The following is a 23659-nucleotide window of genomic DNA, read 5'->3' as shown; positions in this document are numbered from 1 at the left end:
GGAGAGGGACGGAAGCTGAGGTGCGGTGTTGTGCACTGGTGTCGCGGTGGTCTCCCAGGTAACGGTGGGGCTGGCGACTGCCTGGCACGATGACAGTTACCGCTGTGATGGTGAGGGATCGTTTTCACTTCATCGCTCTGCCGTAAATGGGCTCTCTGAATTTTTTGTGGCCCCTGGGGTGCACGTTCGCATCAGTAATTATTAATTTGTGTATGTGAGAAAGGGAGGTGGGTAGTGTGTCTATGGTTAATCATAAGTGGTGAATTGCTTATTTTTTTAGAATATTCCATTTTTTAACTTGGCAACAAATTTTCTCTATCAAAAACGTTTTAGTAAATATTTTTTAATTGTATATCTTAAGAAATTATTTTTGAGATAAAGACATTTTAAAAATTCACACGAAATTGTACTTTAACCATTCATATTTTGAAGGGGTTATTTCATGGCCAGTGGTTTGTAGGTATTAACGTATTAGAATAAACCTTGAAAAGCAACCTTCCACCATTATCGACAGTGAATGATAAAACATCAGACAGACATTCTGCATCAGTTATTCTTTAATAATATATTACATTTATGCCGTAATACAATAATAACAGTAATAACATTAATATTAAACATACACAGTAAGTACAAAATGATGTGGTTTTTTTTCTTAATTTACCCACACATACCCTCCCATTCACCCCAAAAAAATCCCATAGCTGCCTGTGACACCATGCCCCCCCCCCCCCCCCCCCCAAGAACTCAATTACCCAGCAGCACCCACATAAAATCGTAGTACACAAACTGCCCATCCTATGGGGTGGAAAGTGAAACGGTATCCAATGTCCAGATGAGGAATGAACAAAACTAAGAAAGTTGGCTGTCCTGGATATGGCTCATCTCTTGTGACGAGATGTTTTCAAAGTGGGTCCAAGTCCAGAGAGTCAAACAGATCTTGAATGGAAGAAGCATAGAGATAAATAGTTGTATCTCTATGGGAAGTAGAGGGCATTCCAATGAATGCAGGTTGGGGTATCATCTTGACAGTCAGACAAACATACAGGGACATGAGGTCAGAACGCATTCAGACAATGTCATTGGCAGTTAGGAATGGACACTGCCCAGAAAACCAGCAGCCCAGAAGAAGTCCATGCGTCTGTCTTTGAGTGAAGTGGCCGACACATATACAGCACAAACATCACCATGCCCTTCCCTGTGAGGGATTGGGCCGCAGTAAGAATTTGGGGAAGAAATATGTCTTTGTCCTCTTAAAGGAGGCTAAGAAAGGATGGAATATGGAAATCAGTCAGTCCGTCAAATCTCCAATCTCGTCAGAAGGCGTCCACCTATTTGCGGTGCTTCATCTCCTTCTCGTGGTGGCCTTTGCCACCCCCGTGGTCCTTGTCCAGCATTTTGATGGCCTCCACCAGGTAGCTCTGGAAGGCGGAGAGGGCGGCGCAGATAGCGGGGGTACCGAAGCCGTGGGTGAGCAGGCTAAAGTGGGTGAGGTTGCTCTGGACCCCGTGCTCCAGACAGGGGTTGGGACGACTCGCCCCCAGAGGAGAGCGGTCTTGGGACAACAGGTCTACAAACTCCTTGCAGATCTCCCTGAGGAGAAAAAGTAGGAGAAGGGTTCGAATTTTTCAATGCCAACGTCAACATTTTCAGGTCAACATTTAACAATGTAATGGGACGATAATCACACTCATTAAAACTATACACACATTTCCTAATTAGCTTCGTCTGCTTCAGTTAAGCCGAAAATATTTTGTAGTTGGCGTCTGCCCTTCACGCAAACTATGTATATCTGTATGAATATGCAACACTTGAGATGGTTCCGTATTAGTGAGACTGTATCTACTGGAAGATTGTATTAGGCCCAGACATGGATCACGAGACACTCACTTGGTGGCCAGCAGCATACTGCGTCGTGTGGGAAGCTGCTCAGGATCACTCTGCCTACACAAATACTCTGCTGTCGCTCTGGCAGGGAACTCCGTCTCACACACGTACCCAAAGTCACGGGCCAGGTGGACCGCCTCACCTGGGAAGAGATAGAAAAGACTAGTGAATGGCCGGATGTCAATGTGAAGGTTCGGCAGGAAATAAGGAAAAGCTCTGGGTTTTTTTTACGTGATGCTCTTGTTTGGATTTACCATTGGTTTATGGTACTGCAGGGTCTTTTATGTTATTATTAATTTATTACCAATTTTCATTCAATTTAATTGTGCAATACATTTTGGTTGAACAGTTAATTACAGTGGCAGTAGATTTTAATCGAGATTTGACTAATCGATAATTGGGGAATATGTCCTCTACCTAGAGAGTTGTGTTCACCCAGGAGTGTCTGTCAGTATGTGTACAAGTTACTGTGGGCCTCTTACCCTCCACTAGAGCCGTCAGGAGGGTGACGTTGGCTGCCTTGCGTCGCCCAGCGGGGAGATTGAGCCCAATCTTCTCCAGACGCTCTCTCAGACAGCGCCCACCATTCTTTGACTTTGCCCTGAGGGAGGAGAGAGGAGCCAGAGAGAGCAGCTTAAGACCTGTCTGTGTGGCCACGTAACAAACTACTGAGCCTAGTCCCTGGCTCTGGCTGCCCACTCCTAGGTCTGTTTGTCTGTCTGGGCTGCTTTCACACAAAACTCCCCATGGCCATAGTCTAGTACTGCTGCCACTTGATGGTTTCATTTGGTCCTTTGCTTTTGCGTTCCGTTTTTGTTAGACATGGTGCCAAAGCACTTCATAGAAGGACAATGATTTGAAACATGCACAACTATAATCTAATGTATGAACACTGAACAGGAAATGTGGTACGTTACTTTTTTTTTTTTTAGGAATTGAAAATGTCTTAAAATATATATGCATTATTACATTCTCTGTGGAGGAGCGGACCTTTTGCCACTGGATACATTAAGCAATCAAGGGGTGACACATATTGTATTCTATTGTCCAGAATACCTGAATAGATCTGTTGTTCAGAATTTTCTTATTTGATTTATTATCATGTGTGAAGCCTTGAAGCTGTGTGTCTCTCCACTGTTTCTCTCTCCCCACCCCTTACTCCAACCCTCTCACCTGCGCAGGACTCCGCCCAACAGGGAAGCATTGAGGCACTCGGGCGGGGCCAGCCGTCGCTGCACCTCCCCCACGGTGACCTTGTACTTGGAGGTGGAGCTGAGGAGGGAGAGACGGCCGGGGACAGAGCAGAACACCTCCCCTGGGTTGGACACGGAACCCATCCCTAGACCATCCTTACTGAGGTGGAGGGCCGACAGGGCTGAGCCGTTCAGCTTGGAGGGGATGGGAACTGTTGAGAGAGAGCGAGAGAGAGAGCGAGAGAGAGAGAGAGAGAGAGAGAGAGAGAGAGAGAGAGAGAGAGAGAGAGAGAGAGAGCGAGAGAGAGAGGGTGGAAAAAGGAGGGGGGGTAGCAAGATAGGAAGAGAGATGATAGAGAAAGATGGGTATTGAGGAAGGGAGAAAAAGAGTTAAGGGAAATAAAAATCATATTTCCACGATCCTTTCTAATATACAAGTAACGTAAGTAATGTGTTTATTGCATGGATAATACATTCAGTGGCACGTATTCCCATGTGTTGACAGCTCTAATTCTGGCACCACTATTGCTGTTGTTGTTTTGGTCACAGCAGGTGGGTTCCCTGTTTCTGTAAGTAACACATCTCATTTAGATCTTGTTCACGCCTCACTACTTTCACAGTCACTTTTCTCTGACTGCTAAGCTTAAAGACCTTCCTTCTCAAGTATTGAATGTTGCTAGGACTGAAGGTACCTCTTTGCAGGTTTAAAAACTGGGAGAAACTGGGGACAAAGCAGAACTACCCTATGAATGCCAATCACAGCATTGTGGCTGAGAAAGCAGTTGAGCCGTTAAAATCTAAGCATCGTGGTAATATTCGCAGTTACTTGAGAGGAGTATGCGAAAAAATGATTACAATTTAAACGGCCATTCAGTTCCTAATAACGATTTATGTTGACGTACAAATAAAAATAAATGTTACATCATCTTTTAAACCGTTCATTTGTTTTCTTGAAATTAGCTGATGTAGCCCACTAATCACACATCTTCTCATGCCAGGACTGTGGGCTGGGATCAAAAGGCTGTGTGGCTCCTATAGGCTGAATTGAGAGGATTGAATTAACCCTTTCCCTAGGTGAGCGTGTGTGTGTGTTATTATGTGTGCATTACTGTGTTTCTATGGTATCTTAGTATCCTCTCCTGCCCCTGTGTGTGTGTGTGTGCGCATGTGGGTTTCTGCATCTCTTCCCCCCTTATCCCTTTGGCTCAGTGCATACTCCCAGTGACTAGCTATACTGTTCCGGAGTTATTATCTATGTGCCTACTGTCAGCTGTGCTAGTGCTGCTGCTGGGATGTTCTCTCTCCACTCTCTCTCCGTGGGCGGCGTGCGTCTCTTTGCGACGCCCCACTGTGCGGCACAGATTCCCGGACAGAAGGGAGCTCTCTCTATCCCCCATTCAGAGCCAGCCAGGCCCAGCCGCGGAGCAGTGTAGAGGTCTTTAAGGTCTCTCTGTGTGTGTGTCTCTCTCTCTCCGATCCGCTTATTCATGTGGGCTTTGAGTTTGTTCTATGCTCTTAAATCCGTGGCCATGAGTACGCGCTGTAATTGATACATTCTCAACCTCGGCAAATCCCTGGAATGATAGTCATTCCTCTTGAAAATGAGTGTTGGTTGCAAAATGTTAAGCATCGCTCATGCATAGATGTCATGTCTCCGGTGTAGTCACAAAAGCGGCTTTGGATTTTAAGTATTTCAAGCTGTTTGGAATTCAACTTGAATTGGTTAATCGTGCCCCTGTGTCTTGTGAAAAATCCTAGTTCTTACTATTGGTAATATTAGAGTGATCATACGGCTGTGAATTTCTACAGAACTCCTCTTTTATCACTTCTTCCCCCTCCCTTTTCCTTGCCCCACTTCTCTTCTCTCCTCCTTGCTCTAATCCTGCTCACTCTCTCTCTCCCTCGTCCTCTCATATGACCATGAACAGTTCATTAAGAATGACTGCCTTTAGGGTGAAGTCTGCAGCCGAGTATTAGAGAACTTTTTGACTTCAAATGAAATAGCAAAACAGAATTATTTATAGTGTGTGTGTGTGTATGCTGGAGGGGTGGTTGGTGTTTATAGGGAAGGGTGCGCACACACACACACACACACACACACACACACACACACACACACACACACACACACACACACACACACACACACACACACACACACACACACACACACACACACACACACACACACACACACACACACACACAGAGAGAGCTCTGCTTCCCTTACCTTTCTTAATGACGGAGTGGTCCAGGATGCCCAAGGCTGATCCCTCCTCCATTCCCTGTGTTGGGTAGATACAGTGGCCAGTCAGGATCATTTATTCACTACCCCCACCAGCCAATTCAAAACCAGTCTGGGCCAAGTGCAATCTATAATTTAGCTCTTGTCACAGTGTAAGAAAATTATAACAGTTGATTGGCAGATTTGCTAGAGTATTGTGGTTTGTTAGGGCATCAGTGTTGGAAACTAGACGCAAAAGAGGGCAGTTTAATGAGAAGCCGGTGTTAATTCTATGTTGAGGCGGTTACTGTGGGGCCCTTATCATAATACAGTGTATGAGACTTAGCAGACGCTTTTATTCAAGGCCAAGTTTATACATTTACAGTGTATGTGATCTCTATGAACGGGGTGGAAGAAAAAGCAGTAAACAGAATTGCACTATTTCTTGAAATTGGCTGTGAACACAATGTTGTGTGGTCAGAGAACAAAGAAGAAGACAAAAGTTGGCCCTGCTTAACATTGTCTTCACTCTATGATAACCTAGACAAAGAACTGACATTTTGTGTTTGTGAGTTGAGGGCGGGTCTTGTGGGAGGGCTATTGGCATGATAATCACTTTGTCAATTCCATGTCTCTTTTACACATTTTATTTTACATTAAAAATTGCAAATAAAAAACTATGGCCTAAGTAGGGTATGTTTTTCACTTAAATGACAAAGGGGCTAATCGATTAGCCTTCATGAGATAAACCCTGCGTTCGCACTCCTTTTCGATGTGAATTCATGGACATCGGACATTTTCAAAAATGTCATCTTAGTGCCCAATTTTCAAGTTACTAAATCTTTATGTAATTATCTATCTTAAGCCTACATATTTTTATATGGATGGATCAGGCCTACTTGTCTATTCAGCAAATAAACTTTATTGAAAACATGTTTGAGGGGGAGGGGGGATATCATTGAACTGCGAAAATAAAGTGACCAATTTAATTCGCTATAACAAATTCAACAAACATTTCAACATTTTAAACTTCGAAGTGTTTGACATTTGTGGGGTATTACTATGTTATTCTACATGTGTCATGAGGAGTGATAAAAAAAAAATATCTGCAGAGAGAGATGCTCTTGGTCTCGGGATTTATATGGGGCTCAAATTTGCGAATTTAATCCATTAATCAAATAAAGGTTCTGTCAAGAGAGAGCGTTTAACACAAACATGCTCTGGATAACTCCATGCCTTCCGCTTGAGTAAGTGTTTCTTTGTATTAATGACCACGGGAATCAATTGGTTGCGCCGAATTGTGTCAGAGATGCAGGATGCTTTGAACAAATGCATCTGAATCTGCACCTGCTTGTGTGTGGTTGACTACTCAATAAATCCATAGCAACGTTTAAACTATTATTCTTGCTAAATTGCATGCGTACCATAATATGTTCAACACTTCTTCCTATGACTTCAATGGATGGCGGCTAAAGCCACCAACGAAATGTTGACTTGCTTCCTGTGTTAGAGGATAGCCTATTGGCCTAATAACTCAGCCTTGAATTTAGACACACAAAGAACAACAAAACTATTCAGGAAGTAAATAATTGCAACATATAATATTTAATATTATTATGTAAATTTTTTCAGGAGACTAAAGTAAATTTTGTTAATTTTCCCGCTGCATTGTCAATAATACATTGTCAATATGTCATTGAAATCAGAAACAAATTAGTTATATATGAGGTAATAGTATAAATACGCCTATTATCTTATTGATATCGTACTGTTTTGTTGATATTTCCAATATCCATGTCTATTTCAATTTACCTGAAAGAAATGGCTTTTCCAAATAATCTATTTAAAAACTGCGTCCACAAAATAGGCTAATATAGTTAAACATATCACGAAAATGTTTTCAAGGTCTAAGAATGTAAATGATAGTTGCTTTCAGATATATTTGTTTGATCTCTGCCCGCTATATTTAACATAACAACACTTTGGGGATTAGGTTGAACTAATATAATTTTTAAGCTAACGAGACAAGCGAGCCTCTGCAATTAGTGGACCAATTCCGTTTAACATGATTAGGCCTACATGTATCCATCAACGCAATCATCACCACTTAGACAAGTCTCTAGCCTATTTACACTGCCACGGGGAAAAGATGCCATTGGTCTCTAAATAAAGTGTTTAAACTGTGCGTATACTTTTCACAATAAGATCAGGGCGAAGAGCAAGGTCATTTCATTTGACAGGTGGCCACTTCGAGACAAGTATTAGTGGAACAGTTGGTAAATATGCAATATTTGACCAAATGTTATATGAATTGCGTTTACAATTAGGTCTTTTTCTAAGGTGGAGCCTTTGGGAGAAAAAAGCGAGTGTGTAAAATACGCATCAAAAGAAGACGACTGTCACAGTAACAAAAGAAAAGAGAATCCTTGCCATGCACACAATTATTCACCCAGTTCTTATAGATTCTTCCACAAGAAAACAGTAAACGAATGCAGCAATTATCTACGTAATGGGTGCATGGGTTAGGCTATGCGCTGGAAGGTGACTTTTACGCACGACCAATATAGTGTTTGTGAACGGGAGAAGGAATAATAAAAAGGTCCACGCACAAATAAACCCACCTGCATGTCCTCCAGTCCGTGATGTCCAATGTGCATTCCAAGAGGCCCGTCCCCTAGCGCTGCGGCACCCTCCCCAAGTCCGTGGAGAAGCCGGGGTACACCGGGGTACTCCCGACGGTGGTCGAGGCTTAAAGCCCGGTGTGACTGTGACAATAGCCCCCCCTCGTCCGATCGCGACCTCTGCGAGTGCCATGCCGCTTGCTGGTGCTGATGGATGGAGTTGATGGAGGTGTAGGGGTCCGATAAGTGAGAGTATGCAGAGTCCTGGCTCTGTGAGTATGAGAGCGAAGACTGTGGGTATGGAGGGGGGAAGTACGGAGGTTGGAAGTCAGAGGCCGGTGTGTGGCAGAGCGGGGGAGCCGAGGAGTAAGCTGCCTGGTTCAACGAGGAGAGTTGGGACAGTCGCCCGCTGGGCGAGGAGCCGGTCAGTCCGTCCGCCCGGTCCTGTGCATTAAATACAAAAAAGTAACTTAGGCTTCTAAATCAAACTATTTTTTGATTACATGCAAATGCATCGATTTACTGCACCAAATGTCAGGCCTATAATTAAATGTTTTTTTATTTATTCAAATAATCTTTGCAAAACTATAAATAGTAGCCTAAGCGTTATCATAAGCACATTACAATTCGTTATTGATTGTGATTGACTGAACTGCAATGAAATTGAAATACAACATACAAATAAAATGATTTTAAATCAGTTCGATAGCGCATACAGATCTGTACAAAACTTAGTCTGTCTTGACCACAAAAAAAATACAAATGTAGCTTAAAATTCAACTATTTAATTATTAAATGTCCAAATAACTCAAACGAAGTGTTTGATTTGCATGCAGACAGGCAGCAGGTGCCTCTGGCATCGCTGCATGACAGTGTCAAAGGTCATGGCCACTGAGAACCCCAACAGAACAAAGGACAGGTATCTAATGCGCAATAGCATCATGTTGCCCCAGGAAATACAATACCCAATATTATAAAATATGTGAACACATTTATGACTACAGGAGCTTATAAAATATTGCAAATATGTTCAAGTTAAATGTAAAGTAATATAGCCTAAACATAACTTTAGCCATTTTGTCTTAATTAATTTGGGAGACATTATGTAATATTGTAATAACATACTATCATCAATGCAATCATTTTACAATATTCTCCAACTGTCCTGTAGCCTTCACATATGCATGCACTTCCTGGTTAAAATCGATTTTTCTAAAGCTGGGTCCCACCGATCGATTATGTTTTGTTGGAACAATGTCCATTATTAGAAACTAACAATGAGGGATTTAAAAGCAAAGGAAAAAGTTCATTTAAAATATGTATAAAATAATAAATGCCAACATTAAACCAATAACCACTAATATATAGGTTACCATCTGAACATGTATGCCTTGTACATTTCACACCCCTTTAGTAGTTTCAATTGTCACTATGCTCACCACAGCAAAACGCAATGGTACTTTCACAAAAGTATTATCTACCATCTCAAAGTGCCATTCTTGTTTACTCGGCTCTCTTTAAATTCATATTTCTACGGACACTTTGATGCGGTCCGACATTCCGCCGATCTATCCGGACAGCTGACAAGGACAAAAGCTGCGCCGCCAGTGCGAAGTTAACGTCACACATCTGTGCCCACTCGAGTCAAGACAAAGTTGTAGAAATGGAAAATGACAAGACCATATCGGACCTAATCTGGTCTGCAGACTAGCGCGTAGTATTGAATTTATAGGGACTCACCATAGCCGAATATGTGTGGACTAACATCTCGTCTGGTTACCCAAATTCACGGTCTAGGATATGGATGTTTTATCGATGTCACCAAATAGTTATAATCCAAGATACTTTCATGTGTCTACAAGATCCATGCAGGAAATAGCTAAAGCTTTTCTTCTTCTTCCTTTTAGAAATGTCTCAATCCTCAACCACGTGCTGTTACGGATGCTTCTGTCAGAAAGTGTCCTAAATTTTCTCCATGCATGCGCTACTTATAGGTTTTCCGAACGCGCTCCACAGAAGAGGGGAGGGGTGGGGTGGGGGGGGGGGTCCAGTTTTCTTAAAGAGATATTCATTCAGACAATCATACATTTCCCCACATGTATGTTTGATCATTTTCCTACCTTTACTTTCTTTTTAGATTCGAAGTTATTAAACTAACCAAACATCCCATATTACTTGCCTCCTGTTTTAAACGCCAAATGAGAGGTCTCGACCCCAGACAACCCAAAATGATTTTGGCACAGAGTATGCATCAAATAGCCTATTAGTCTATATGAATCAATATCCAGCCTTCTGTTTAAACTGCCGCGTAATCAAAGCATTACGCACGCTATCCACCTCGCTCAACTTTTTGAGATACAGATAACTCAAAACAACTTTTAAAGTGTGTTAAATATATTTACATAATTTTGAATAATTTGATTGTGCTTACCATGACAATGAGTGAATGTTATCTATAGCATTTCAGGCACCCAAATTGGAAAACTGTTAACATTTGCAACATCGATCCGTAAAGCCATTATAACATCAAACAAGTTCTGTCACTAGTTCTTGCCACTTTACAAAAACGATTAAAAAAAATATTCATTGTAATCTAGCCCGATCAGTAATAGCGTGAGAGAAAACATTTTTCAAAATTCATTAGCCGTTTTATAAACGTTTATCAATTCAAGCATAGCCAAATAATTTGTTACCTGACAGTAGGGCTCAGTCTTCGTTCGAGATTTCCAAAGCATGATGACGTTGTTGTAAAGGGTGGCCGGGTTGCAGAGATTGGAGTTACGTTTGGACAGGGGGTTATAGCGGGCAACAGGAGGATGGATTAAGACGAGTTGAAGGTAGACTGATGAGTGAGTTGGTTGGAGTAGCGACGCAGGAGTTTTGTATGAGTCACACAGAGACATGGACGGAAGTTTGAGTAGGGGTGTGAGGGCGGGAGGTGAGCGGAATCAAGAGGGCTGCTAAATAAGGGCAAAAAGAGGGTTAGAGTTTTATGCCAAAACGAAACATTTGAATAGATAACACACTCACGTTTATTAAGTCGAATGCATTAAATTGTACTGTAATGTGCAATTATACTATTACGCATGACCAAGAGATTTTAAGCAAACTGTATAGACTAGATTTTTATTAATTACAGGCAAATAATTATATTTAAGCGTTTCCATAGATATATCAATTAAAACGGAATTATAACCGTACACTAGACTTCAGGCTACTGGTGTCTCTCCTTGCTACTGTATCATTTGAAAACTATGTCCAGACTTGAGACCCTGCAGGTTATATCAAAAATGTATCGGAAAATAAACCTCGTCATGCAGTGACTCTTTTAGTAAGAAAGAAATTAAGTAAAATGCAGCGTTGAAATCTAAAGACTTACTTTCTCTGAAATGTAAAGTTAAAACATTTCAGTTTTATGGATTGAGGATATCTGCCAAACAAAGAATTAGTTATTGTTTCACTAATATATTACGGTCTTCAAAATAACTTCCAACGCGTAATCCATGCATAATTCTGGGATGTATCCTGACCCAAAATGCCACACTGCTGTCAGAATGCCATCTAGCGGTAGAAAAAGCAACATGCAGAGACATGGAAAGATATTGGTTCACTTTAATAACTACAGTACCACATAGTTACTATACCAATTATATTAGTCTAAAATGTATGATCAGAAACTGCATCACTCCTTTCAGAAAACAAGAACATTGGTTTTATGCATACGTCCTGTAAGTGTTTTGAATTTCAGTAGTAAGCAGGACAGCTTTGAGTGTGGATACCATCTCTCTTCTCTGTTGAAGGAACATTCCGCTTCAAAATGAAAAAACTTAAGATGAAATCTTAAACAAAATAATGATTTTATTCTTAACTTTCATACATGTAACAGACTGCTTATATACAGTCATACCATCTTACAAACAACTGAAATGTTTATCAGGAAGCGTATGACAAAGCAAATATAGCCTGTTACTAAACAATGATATATTCAGCCATTTTGTCTTAGTCTCGAGGCTGAAGTTTTTCATGATCATGTTACGTGTCTGCTCAGGAAAAACCCTTGGCCCTCATCTTCATGATCAATACACAAGTGCTTCAGTTTGTGGTAAGGGATTTCCTCAGACTGCCCATGCTACCCAAGGCTCCCTTGGCACTGCTCTTCAGGAGCACACTGATCTCCTGTCGACAGGACGGGCACTGGAGTGCCACTGCGCAGAGGGCCTCCTCTAGTGCCCCCTGGGTGTGGGGGTCAGGCAGGGTGCTACAGGAGCCCAGCATGGCGAGGGTGTGGTTGAGCCAACCCTCCTCCCTGACCAGGGTGATGATCCAGGGCTGGGCCTTCACACAACCTCCCAGGGCCTGCAGACCCAGCCTCCACAGCTCCCCAGCCTCCTCCCACCACTCCTCCCAGGCAGGGCTCACCCTAACTGGGCCCGGGCCTGAGCTGGAGTCCAGGGCACCACGGAGGAACCGCAGGGCTGCGGAGAAGAACCGCCTCTGGTTTGCTTCAACCGGAGCTGGAACATGGTAGAAGAAATACAAAGACAGGCTTCAATGGCGGCAGGGTAGCCTAGTGGTTAGAGCGTTGGACTAGTAACCGAAAGGTTGCAAGTTCAAATCCCCGAGCTGACAAGGTACAAATCTGTCGTTCTGCCCCTGAACAGGCAGTTAACCCACTGTTCCTAGGCCGTCATTGAAAATAAGAATTTGTTCTTAACTGACTTGCCTAGTTAAATAAAGGTAAAATAAAAATAAAAATTTTAGAGGGAATGTATTAGGCATACATTTATACAATTGCAAAAATAAACAATTCTATTAAGACAGAAATTGTCCCGTTCACTCATCTAAAAACAAAGCCATGTTAACTCACCTTTAGGAGCCAGTTTAAGCCTGCCAATCATGAGCCCCAGAGTACAAAGATTGGCAGCCAGGACCAAGAGGCGGGGTTTGTGCAGGAGAACAGGAAGTGCTTCACTCAACAGTGACTCAAGGCTTCTGAAACAAGGGTCCTTTCTGAGAGACAAGATTGTGCATAAATAACAGATTTTGTCACACAGGTTATATTGTAATATTATGCATCCCCAATGTAAATTTGCAGTTAGTGAACTATTTACCATTGGGGGGGAGATTCATTTTCATTTCTTTCATAGTCAACAACACAAAACGACCCCATTTTGCTGTATAAAAATCCATCCCAACTAGTCACCAGTATCTGTAAATTAAACTATGCTATGTGTGTTTTATAACGTACGTGTGTGCATTTCATTCTCTACAAAACATTCGTTATACAACACATACGTGTGTATTTGGGTCTCTGCAAGGGCAGCTGTGTGTAGTTTATTTTGTACCTGACTCGCTCCGGCTCCGTGACAGCGAAGTTGAGCAGGGCCGAGCAGGCTGTCTCCATACTTGGGTCCCGGGCAAGCGCTGCCCCTCCTTTCCCCCGCAGGTCACCCCATCCCTGGGTTAGGAATGTCACCAGGAGACCTGGGGTGTCCAGGGTGAGTAACACCTTTCTTGGGGCGTCCTCTGCAGAGAGGTGGCACAGAGCTGGGAGGAGATACCTAGAGAGAGAGAGGGGGAGGGGGGGGGCAGGAGAGAGGCTGTGGCTTAAGATCCTGTTTCTCAAATGCGGTCAACTCCTGATAAATGCACACAGCTTGGGACTGTCAGCACAACCTGCACTAAACCCAGCATGCAGTTACCAGGAGCAGTTTTTTAAAGAATTCAATTGGGACTGGAATCAGAGTCAACCTACCTTACAGCATCTTTGCCTGTCCAAGCCCCTCCCTGTGAGCAGTCGCCTACAGACATCTCCGACATCCAATTGGAAAGACCCTGGTCCTGACTCTCTCCCTGCATATGGCTTCTGGCGTAGCCCATCAGAAAGGGCAAGAGGGCAGTCACTTCCTCCTTGAGACAGGAAGTCTCTTCGGCGAGCCAGGCGCAGAGGGAACGGAACGTGACGAAAATGAAGGGGTCGCCGTAACGACTCGGATCAACCTGGAGAAAAAGACTTAAAAAGTTAGTTTCAGAATCAGAGTTAAACTTCTCTTACAGTAGTACTCTTTGAGCAAAGCTGAAAGTGTGATGTAAGTTAAACACTACTGTACTGGGTAAATCCATTTGAATTCAATCACTTTTTGACAGCACCCCTTTTGATTTGAACGAAGCCTTCAATATATTTTCCCATTGTAGGAAGGCTCAGAAAGTGACTTTTTGGACGCGAATGTCAAAATGTAAACGTGTTCAAAGTTAACCCATTTTGCATACCCCACCATACCATGAGACATCCATGTCTTCATCACTGGAAAATATAGCCCTTTGCACTTCTACCCGTAAACAGGTTGAAAATGGACTGATAAGCACCTAAATTGGAACGTAGTGGCTGTACAGTTAAATGCTATACATGAGTATCAGAGCTCAGGGTCTCCGCTCCACAGCTCTGTATGGGTTTTGACTGACAGGCGTTCTGAACTTGACCACCGCGTGCAACAAGAAGTTGGCCACAACCCCCCCGCTAATTTGGCAACTTTTGCACATTTTTTGTTGTCCGAGTGAAGGAAATGCTGCAAATGACGAGGACTCGATGTATTGTGAAAAACTAGACGTTGAGGATTCAAACAAATATTTCTTTGAAGTCATACAAGCAAGCCAAACGCCCGTGAGTCCAAATGTGCACTTCACATTTCCATCTCATAAAACTCATGTCATATACAGTGTCAACATTTATGATCACTAAGTTTGATGTGCAGTCACAAGATGACATGGGTTGTCCTGAACAGAATGAGCCTGTTTGTTGTATTGTGAAGAACATTTGCCGCGGACCACGCATCTGAATGCACTCATCTTCCCATTCCATGCGCCCCCCAAAATGACCATCTGCTTCGCTGAATTGCCTCGTGAAAGCCTGATACTATAAGATTATAAAATACAATTTAGCTAGTCATGTTGGAAATAGAACAAGCTTTCAAATTATGCCCACCTGACCCAGAATGAGATTTATTGTGGACCGTTTTTTGGATTGTGTAAACAGTATTTGTGTAAAGGCGGGGGGGATGCAATGCTGTGTTCCAAACAAAACAACTACAAGTGTACTTGCTCTAGTTCCTCAACGGCACAGCTAGGAGAGCTAAAAAGAAACACTTTATAGTTGAAGACTCTTCGAGTCATATAAACGCATTGAAATTACTTAGGAACTGTGCACACTAAGGTGTGGGGCCACTTGGAAACACCAGTTAGACCTCTCACTCAAACCTTTGTCATGTCTTCGGTTGCACCTATCCCAAATGTTCCAAGAATATTCTTATCACGTTACTGAATGTATTTCCAGATTTTGTTAAAGAAACTAGGTAAAGGACAGTAAAATGCACATAAAATCAACAGTGTAATGTTTGGATTCACTCGTGTCAGGTGAACTGTTGTGTCCCTCACCTTTTGTCTAATACTTTTCCCATAATCTCATAACTGTTTCCTTTTCATTGCTACCATGGGTATGAATATGCTTTCCATATTTCTTCGATAAGAAACATTTCAATTTAGCCCTATCCATATAGTGTAAGAGGTAAAAAATAAATTGTATTCGATTTATTTATTTTTATTTTTTAAGTTACCGTAAAAATGTAAATTATCCCAAAATATATATTCGCATAAACCCTATTTTACATTATCTGAGGTTCTTGTTTTGTGCCCGCCATCAGTTGAAACACAAATCCTACAATTCTGTAAAGCAGAGTCTAAGCTACAACATGAGTATTAAAAAAATAAATACATAAAATAAATCAAGTTCACCAATATTTTGATAATTAACATTAAAAAAGGTTTTTAAAAATGTAAAAGCATTTTCATTAAAACAACATTTCCCAAGATATTTTAGAATAGTTTGACAACTCTTTTTGTGAGCTTTTAAATGATATCAAACTCAACCGTTTAGCTTTTCCAGTGATGAAGACGTGTAATGGTAGGGCGGGAATGGAAAATGGCTCAACTTCGAGCACCTCTATCTTCTGAAAGTTTTGGCATTCAGGTCCAAAAAAAGTCACTTCCTGACCACTTCTTCCATGGGCAAAAATGTATTGAAAATTATGTTTAAATCAAAAGGGATGTTGTCAAAAAGCGCTTGAAATCAAATGGACTTACCCTATTGTGAATTTTGTGTGTCTGTGCTTTGTACTGTCCACAACACAGTTATCTTCACAACACAGGAAACATTATTTGAATTTTACTCCACCTACACTTTCTTACAGACACTCTGGCTGGTGTGTATAATGAGTATGAATTCATCTTCTTTGCCTCGTTCTCTTACCTGCTGCAGGTGATAGATGACTGCCGAGAAGGCCTCCTCCAGAACCCGGAGAACCTGCCTGCTCTGCTGCAGACTGAGCCCAGTGATGGCAGTCTGTGGCTGGGCATCACTCTGCTGGGCAACTCCCTGGCTGCTGCAGGCCTGCTCCATGGCCGCTTCCATGACGCGGTAGCAGGCGGTGAGTGTCTGTTGCAGCTGGGGACTCAGCTCTGTATCGGGGGGCTCCTCCAGCCCCATCCTCACCTCCACACAGGCCCGGTTCACCAGCAGGCAACAGAACTTAGGTGGCCCCACAGGCTCCCAGCCGCACAGGTCCAACAGGCAGGCAGAGAGGACTAACACAGGGCCTAATTGACCTGGGGTCAGCTTAGCCTGCAGCATGGGCCTCAGGGCCGCCCACAGACTGACCATAGTTGGCGTTAGGTCAGTGTCCTTTGGTGTTCCACCTGGCGAGGGGAGGAACTGCGGCACCAGGGCACACATATCGAGCTGGGTGAGGCCAGTGGCTTGGCAGAAGTCTTGGGAGACTCTGGCCAGGAGAGAGAGGAGTTCAGCTGGGTGCTTACTCCAGGCTCTCTCTTTAGTTTTGCCTGAGAGCAAGGCACCAAGAAGGGGTAGTCCTTTTTCATGGCTCAGTGTCTGTTTCTGCCCCAAGGCCCGACAAAGAGCTGGGACAGCACCCCTGGCCAGGAGCTGATCTGGGCCCCGGGGTAAAGCACACACTGTAATCAAAACCTGGTAACAGTCTGTAGCCAAGGCCTCATCCAGTTTGACTGTTGAATGGGAAGTTGGAGCTTCATTTTCTGCAGTGCCTTCCTCAGAGCCTGTAGGGCTCGTCGCATCCTGAGATGGTGCTTTGAATCCTGCAGTGTCCTGGACAGGCTCTTTGGTAGTGTTCGTGCTCTGTGATGACTGTTCATCTTCCGCCTGGCTTGGCTGGTCTGGTTCCATCCCTTGTCTAGCCTGGTGCTGGGCTTGTTTCTGCGGGCTCCATTTGGGCCCATCGGCCAGCAGCCCTAGCAGTAGAGGGATGGTGGTAAGGAGCTGTGGGTGGGCGGCCATGTCTGGGTCTGTGCTGAGGGCAGCCAGCAGAGCTGTGCCCAGAGACAGAAGCTCCTCTGGGGGCAAGCCGGAGGCATCACTCCCCCGGACCGCAGTCACCAGCAGGCGAGCTGGAAGACTCAGCCCCACCGCCTCAAAGATGCGCCGCAGCGTCGCACTGTCAAGCTGGCCTGCTGGACACAATCGTGTAATCTACAGAACAGAAAGTGAAGGATGGAGAATATAAGGGTGAAATATTTTGTTACCCACCATACCAGATTAAATAGAATTACTAAGGGTCGGAGATAAGGTAGACTGGTGACACTCTTACCAGAAGGAGTGCAGCGAGTGTGTGGCTGTCGTTTTTGGCGTGGGTGAGTGTGTGTAGACAGCGCTCCAGAACCTCGCGCTGGGCAGCAGACAAGCCATCTATCGCCAGCGGAGCTCCCTCTCCTTCCTCACCGCCTGTGTGTTCACCACTGGAATCACTCTCAGAGCTCACAATAAATGTACCCTCAGCCATTGCTAATGCCATCCTGTCAACACAATATACATATCAGTGGTGAAAATGAGTGAGACAGAGATCCAGACAATGCACCATCTTCACAACATGTTGAGGTAGGAAGACGTCAGCCTCTACTGCATCCTGTACATTGGATTAGTGAGCAAAAATAAACCACTCTGCCTTTTTTTGTCAAGAGCTTACCTCAAATTAGTCCTTTTGGAAGTTTTTCTTGGTAAGCCATTCTCATGATTTTTGTCCTTGTTGTGGAGCACCACTCCTTTCCTTTGTTTGCTGAAGTGCAAAGGCCCACCTGAACTCTTATATTATGAAATAAGTCTTGTTGTGCATTGTATTATGTTCATGTTAGCTGTGTAGCTAGCTAGCTAGACTAACTATCCCAAGATGTACTCTTAATAGGTAGACCAAACCAGTTTTGGTGATTTCTGGTATTTCATCAAAATAAATCAATACATTTTTGGACTCATTCAAAAGTTAACTGATTAAGTACAATACCATTGGAAAATCATGTTTAAAGTTCAATTTATATTCCGAAAACGTAAGTTGAAAAGGATGTTGTTGCTGCTTCCTGTTGACAAGACATTTTGATAAACAGCCCAGTGTCCAAATCAGTAACCAACAGTTTGTGATATATTGAAGACCTAAACATAAAATGTACTATCTGCACATACATGTGCAACAATAGTAATCATATTACTTGTAGTTTTTTATAAATTGCACATTAACATGTAGTGTGTGTTTGCATTGATCAGTTACACATACATGTCAGTACATACACACAACAAGTAGGTCAAACGGGGGAGAGGCGTTGTGCCGTGAGGTGTTGCTTTATTGGTTTAGTTTTTTATAAACCAGGTTTGCTGTTCACTTGCACTATATGAGATGGAAGAGAGTTCCTTGCAATCAACTGTACGTTACCTTGAATTTGTTCTGGGCCTGGGGACTGTGAAAAGACCCCTGGTGGCATGTCTGGTGGTGTAAGTATGTGTTAAGTGTTGTGCGTAAGATGACTATGCAAACAACTTGGAATTTCCAACACAATGTTTCTTATCAAACAAGAAGAACCCAGTCAGTCTTTCCTCAACTCTTAACCAAGAGAGACTGGCATGCACATGATTAATATTAGCCATCTGATTACAGTGAAGAGCAAAACGTGCTGCTCTGTTCTGGGACAGCTGCAGCTTAACTAGGTCCTTCTTTGCAGCACTTGACCATGTGACTGGACAATAATCAAGACCAGATAAAACTAGGATGCAGTACTTCCTTTGTGGAGTCAAAACCCCATGGAAACTGGAGATATTTTTTACATTACTGGTTAGAGAACAACCTGCAGAAGACAGTCAGCTAAATTTTGGAGTGATGAATTTAGATTTTTGAGGGGGGTCGCCAAAACAGAAAAGCAACACTTATTTGTCAATTACTCATATCGATATCACGTTGATATCGATTGCTTGAGGGAGGAAACGAGGTTGCACGTCCTGATAAAACTAACAGTTCAAAACCCACAGAATCTGGGAATAATGTGTAGAGCATTGGTTGGAGGACAATTTGTAGAACACAACATTTTAAATCAAGTCGGTCGCCAACGCGGTAAGTGTAACGCAACACTTTTTTTGCTAATCACTTCGATATCACGCTGAAATCAATAGAACAGAGGGAAAACGCTTTGGATGTAGCGCTGTCTACACTAACACTATTCAAAGGCCACACGGAAACTTGGAACAGCCTATACACGGTTGGTTAGATGAGAACTTGTAGACGGCTTACCTATATTTTGGAATGTCGGATATTGATTTCGGGAGGCTGCCATCACAGAAAAGGAACAGACCACTTTTTCTGTTAAATTAAACAAATAACGACGCAGCATAGGATAGAAGTGACAACGGTTGGCTGCTATTTAAGTGATAGCTTGACAGTCGAATTCATGTATTGGGGTGCGGCAAGCGACTTATAGAAACCGCCCCAAATTTTCCGTGCCATTTCCTTAACTCCGCGTTTAAAGTCCTGCACATCCCATCGCGTGACAAATCAACAGTACAAAACCAAAGATATGTATCTGTTTTAAGCAAGCAATCTTATGTCATCGTTATGGCTATACACTTTTATACTAATATCACCAATCTGGGGTATAAAGGATGTGTAATTACACTCAAATTTTACAGGGTGAAAAATGCAAGCTTGTGTAAAGTAGTAACACAAACTGTCCACATTAAGAAAATTAGCACAATATAGAATATGGCAAAAATAATTCTACATGTCAATTTAAGGTGATAGTATGTTGCCCACTCAAACTATTGCAACAATGACATCTCACTCATTTAACCAATTAAGAGTTTTAAAAAGCTCTCAAACATTTAGCTCAGCTCTCTAGACCAGTGTTTACCAAATTTGATCCTGGAATCAGCTGTGTAGGGCTGTGCAAAAACCAAAACGTGCACCCAGGGGGTGCCCCAGGACCGAGTTTGGGAAACCCTGCTCTAGACTAAAGCCTCCAGTGTCTGTGCAGCAGCCTGGAAGTTTGACATCCCTACTCTTATTAAGGAGCCTTGTTATTTGCAGAGGTAGACTGGCTCTAACAGCCAAATACTCCATCTAAACATGAATCGATTCTCAATTACGATACGGTTCCAAAAACAAAGCCCTTTTCATATCACACCAAAACAATTTCACAAAAGCAAAATACACACTGTTTTAACCAGCTTTATCAGTTGCAGTGGACAGTATTTTTCAGTGACAACACGTTTCTGGCGACCTTCTACACATGTAACTGCTGTAACATCGAAATATGGCCATGTGGGAACACGAACCTGGCCTACCCATATAAAAGATGAGCGCCAATTTAACGTTTTATTTTTTGGAAAATATGTATCGCTGATATGAAAGATAAGTTCCTTATTACTTCCTAAACCGTACCGTATGTGGTTAATGTTCAGACCGAGCATCGCTCTTATCAAAACTCCTCCGTACAGAAGACACCTTCACCCAATGGCTCTTGTGGAGGAACTGAGAGTCATGCTCAAGGGCTAGGCTAACTCAAATTAGTAAGCTTTCCAAAGTGTTGTGGCTAATGAACTCATATCGTATACGTTCAGCGTACATATATTTTAGCATTTTCTTTGGCATACATTGAAAACTACTGTGATAAAATAATTAGTGTTAGTAGCTACAAACATACTCACATTTAGGCTAGCTGCGTTCTTTATTTGTTCATTCAACTTTCAGCGCTACACAAGAGAATGAGATCCACGAAAGTAAGCTGTCAAAAGAAGAGATGGTTACAACAACCAATCAACGTGATCAACAAATTATAATCGGCCAATCATGAGGAGGTTCTTTGACATGTAAGGACGCCATTTTGGTTGGTGGTCCGTTCTGGGAACGTTTATATTTTTTGTTGGCAAAGCAAAATATTGGCACATTATTTCAAATGCTCTCTGATAATGTTGTGTTTTGTCATAGTAATACAAGTTACTCCAAAAGATTGCAATTACTTGGCTGCGTGAGACGGACGTGATTGGATTAATCGTGTTTAGGTTTATATTAAGTCGCAAACTACGCAAGCAAGACCTCTCAGAAGCCAGTTTTTGTGAACTATATTGAACAAAAATACAAACACAACAATTTAAAAGATTTTACATTGATACAGTTCATATAAGGAAATCAGTCAATTTAAATAAATAAATTAGGCTCTAATCTATGGATTTCACATGACTGGGCAGGGGCGCAGGCATGAGTGTGCCTGGGAGGGCATAGGCCCACCCACTGGGGAGCCAGGCCCAGCCAATCAGAATGAGTTTTTCCCTACAAAAGGGCTTTATTACAGACAAAAATACTCCTAAGAAGGTGAAGAAGCCAAATGTGGAGGTCCTGGGCTGCTGTGGTTACAAGCAGTGTTTCCTCTAAGCTGCACACACAGTAGCCCGGGACTGCCACAGAGAGAAGCACGAGATTGAACTTCACTCAGCTTTCTAGAGCAGTGGTCGCCAACCGGTCGATCTCCAAGGCATTCCTAGTCAATCGCCAAACATTTCTGTAAAAACCTCAAAGATAAAGCCTTGTATTCCTTCTTTCTTTTTTTTCGTCACAGGCTGTTGGCGGTAGGTGCACCCGATTCAGCTGCCCTGTGCGCCTGGTAGGCGAACTGTTGCCATTTTTAACCATTTCATGTGTCTGAAGGTAAAAACGCTGCCTTCCCGGCTGGCCCAGAGAGCAAATCAAGTGCACTATAGGCCTACCGCTGGCCAATCGTATGGCTCAGATGACCATGTCTGCAGTAACGTAGCAGACATAAAAGCTACAGCAAAGTTGATACTGTGAGATTTCAAAATGTTTAAAACCATGACTAGAAAGAGATTGTCAACGAATACAGCAATTACAGCCTCGGGTCTTCTTGGGTATGACGCTACAAGCTTAGCACACTTGTATTTGGGGATGTTCTCCCATTCTTCTCTGCTGATCCTCTCAAGCTCAGTCAAGTTGGATGGGGAGCGTCACTGCACAGCTATTTTCAGGTCTCTCCAGAGATGTTGGATCGGGTTCAAGTCCGGTCTCTGGCTGGGTCACTCAAGGACATTCCGAGACTTGTCCCGAAGCCACTCCTGCGTTGTCTTGGCTGTGTGCTTAGGTGAACCTTCGCCCCAGTCTAAGGTACTGAGCGTTCTGGAGCAGGTTTTCATTAAGGATCTCTCTGTACTTTGCTCCATTCATATTTCCCTCGATCCTGACTCGTCTCCCAGTCCCTGTCGCTGAAAAACATCCCCACAGCATGATCCCCACCACCATGCTTCAACGTAGGGATGGTGCCAGGTTTCCTCCAGACGTGATGCTTGGTATTCAGGCCTTTTGGAAAACTCGAAGTGGGCTGTCATGTGCCCGCTCTACCATAAAGGCCTGATTGGTGGATTGCTGCAGAGTGACCAGAAGAAGAACTCTGGAGCTCTGTCAGTGACCATTGGGTTCTTGGTCACCTCACTGACCAAGGCCCATCTCCCCCGATTGCCCAGTTTGGCCGAGCGGCCAGCTCTAGGAAGAATCTTGGTGGTTCCAAACTTATTCTATTTAAACTTATTCCACTGTGTTCCTGGTGTAACGTCTGCTTCCAACTCACACTCTCAAACACGTAGATCCCCTGAACGCAGCTCACTTTCCAGCCCACACTCTCAAACACATAGATCCCCTGAACGCAGCTCACTCTCCAGATCCCAATCACCTGAATTCTGATCACATGTTCTCACACCTGTATGTCATTTACACACACTATTTAGTTCAGTTCTTTGCACCCCATCATTGTGAGGTATTGTTTGTTTTGTTACACGGTGTATTCGGAGCTCTGTTTATTTCTGTACTAGTCCTCCCGTGTATCGTAGTTTTTGGCCATCCTCACTAACGACGCCTATTTCCTATCAAATCAAATCAAATCAAATTTTATTAGTCACATACACATGGTTAGCAGATGTTAATGCGAGTGTAGCGAAATGCTTGTGCTTCTAGTTCCGACAATGCAGTAATAACCAACAGTAATCTAACCTAACAATTCCACACTACTACCTTACACACACACACAAGTGTAAAGGGATAAAGAATATGTACATAAAGATATATGGATGAGTGGTGGTACAGAACGGCATGGCAGATGCAGTAGATGGTATAGAGTACGGTATATACATATGAGATGAGTACTGTAGGGTATGTAAACATAAAGTGGCATAGTTTAAAGTGGCTAGTGGTACATGTATTGCATAAAGATGGCAAGATGCAGTAGATGATATAGAGTACAGTATATATACATATGAGATGGGTAATGTAGGGTATGTAAACATTGTATTAAGTGGCATTGCTTAAAGTGGCTAGTGGTACATTTTTACATAA

The 23659-nt window shown here is 42.9% G+C and overlaps 2 protein-coding genes across 9 annotated transcripts; both read right to left on the bottom strand.

Moving 5' to 3' along the window:
* Positions 1-729: 729 nt before the first annotated feature.
* LOC139559042 (transcription factor AP-2-epsilon) lies at positions 730-10785 on the bottom strand. 4 transcript variants are annotated; one of them, XM_071374679.1, is made up of 7 exons: positions 10619-10785; positions 7914-8369; positions 5311-5365; positions 3061-3292; positions 2370-2488; positions 1891-2029; positions 730-1593 (listed from the first exon to the last, which is right to left on the bottom strand). In XM_071374679.1, the coding sequence occupies exons 1-7, from the start codon at positions 10658-10660 to the stop codon at positions 1332-1334; spliced, it is 1305 nt and encodes a 434-aa protein (XP_071230780.1). In that variant the 5' UTR covers positions 10661-10785; the 3' UTR covers positions 730-1331. The 4 variants fall into 4 exon arrangements, with proteins under 4 accessions (XP_071230780.1, XP_071230781.1, XP_071230782.1 ...); XM_071374680.1 differs by having other exon boundaries at positions 7926-8369; positions 10619-10784; XM_071374681.1 differs by lacking the exon at positions 10619-10785 and adding an exon at positions 9666-9883.
* A 978-nt stretch (positions 10786-11763) lies between these two features.
* Positions 11764-21085, bottom strand: ncdn (neurochondrin). 5 transcript variants are annotated; one of them, XM_071374150.1, is made up of 8 exons: positions 20971-21031; positions 17975-18064; positions 17600-17804; positions 16228-17481; positions 13681-13925; positions 13271-13486; positions 12793-12935; positions 11764-12439 (listed from the first exon to the last, which is right to left on the bottom strand). In XM_071374150.1, the coding sequence occupies exons 3-8, from the start codon at positions 17801-17803 to the stop codon at positions 12018-12020; spliced, it is 2484 nt and encodes an 827-aa protein (XP_071230251.1). In that variant the 5' UTR covers position 17804; positions 17975-18064; positions 20971-21031; the 3' UTR covers positions 11764-12017. The 5 variants fall into 5 exon arrangements, with proteins under 5 accessions (XP_071230251.1, XP_071230253.1, XP_071230248.1 ...); XM_071374152.1 differs by having other exon boundaries at positions 17975-18090; positions 20971-20987; XM_071374147.1 differs by lacking the exon at positions 17975-18064 and having other exon boundaries at positions 20971-21085.
* Positions 21086-23659: the final 2574 nt, after the last annotated feature.

Source organism: Salvelinus alpinus, chromosome 29 (genome assembly GCF_045679555.1).
Source record: "Salvelinus alpinus chromosome 29, SLU_Salpinus.1, whole genome shotgun sequence".
Lineage (NCBI taxonomy): Eukaryota > Metazoa > Chordata > Actinopteri > Salmoniformes > Salmonidae > Salvelinus > Salvelinus alpinus.
Note: the sequence above shows the minus strand (reverse complement) of the source record. Positions and strands in the feature narration are given on the sequence as shown.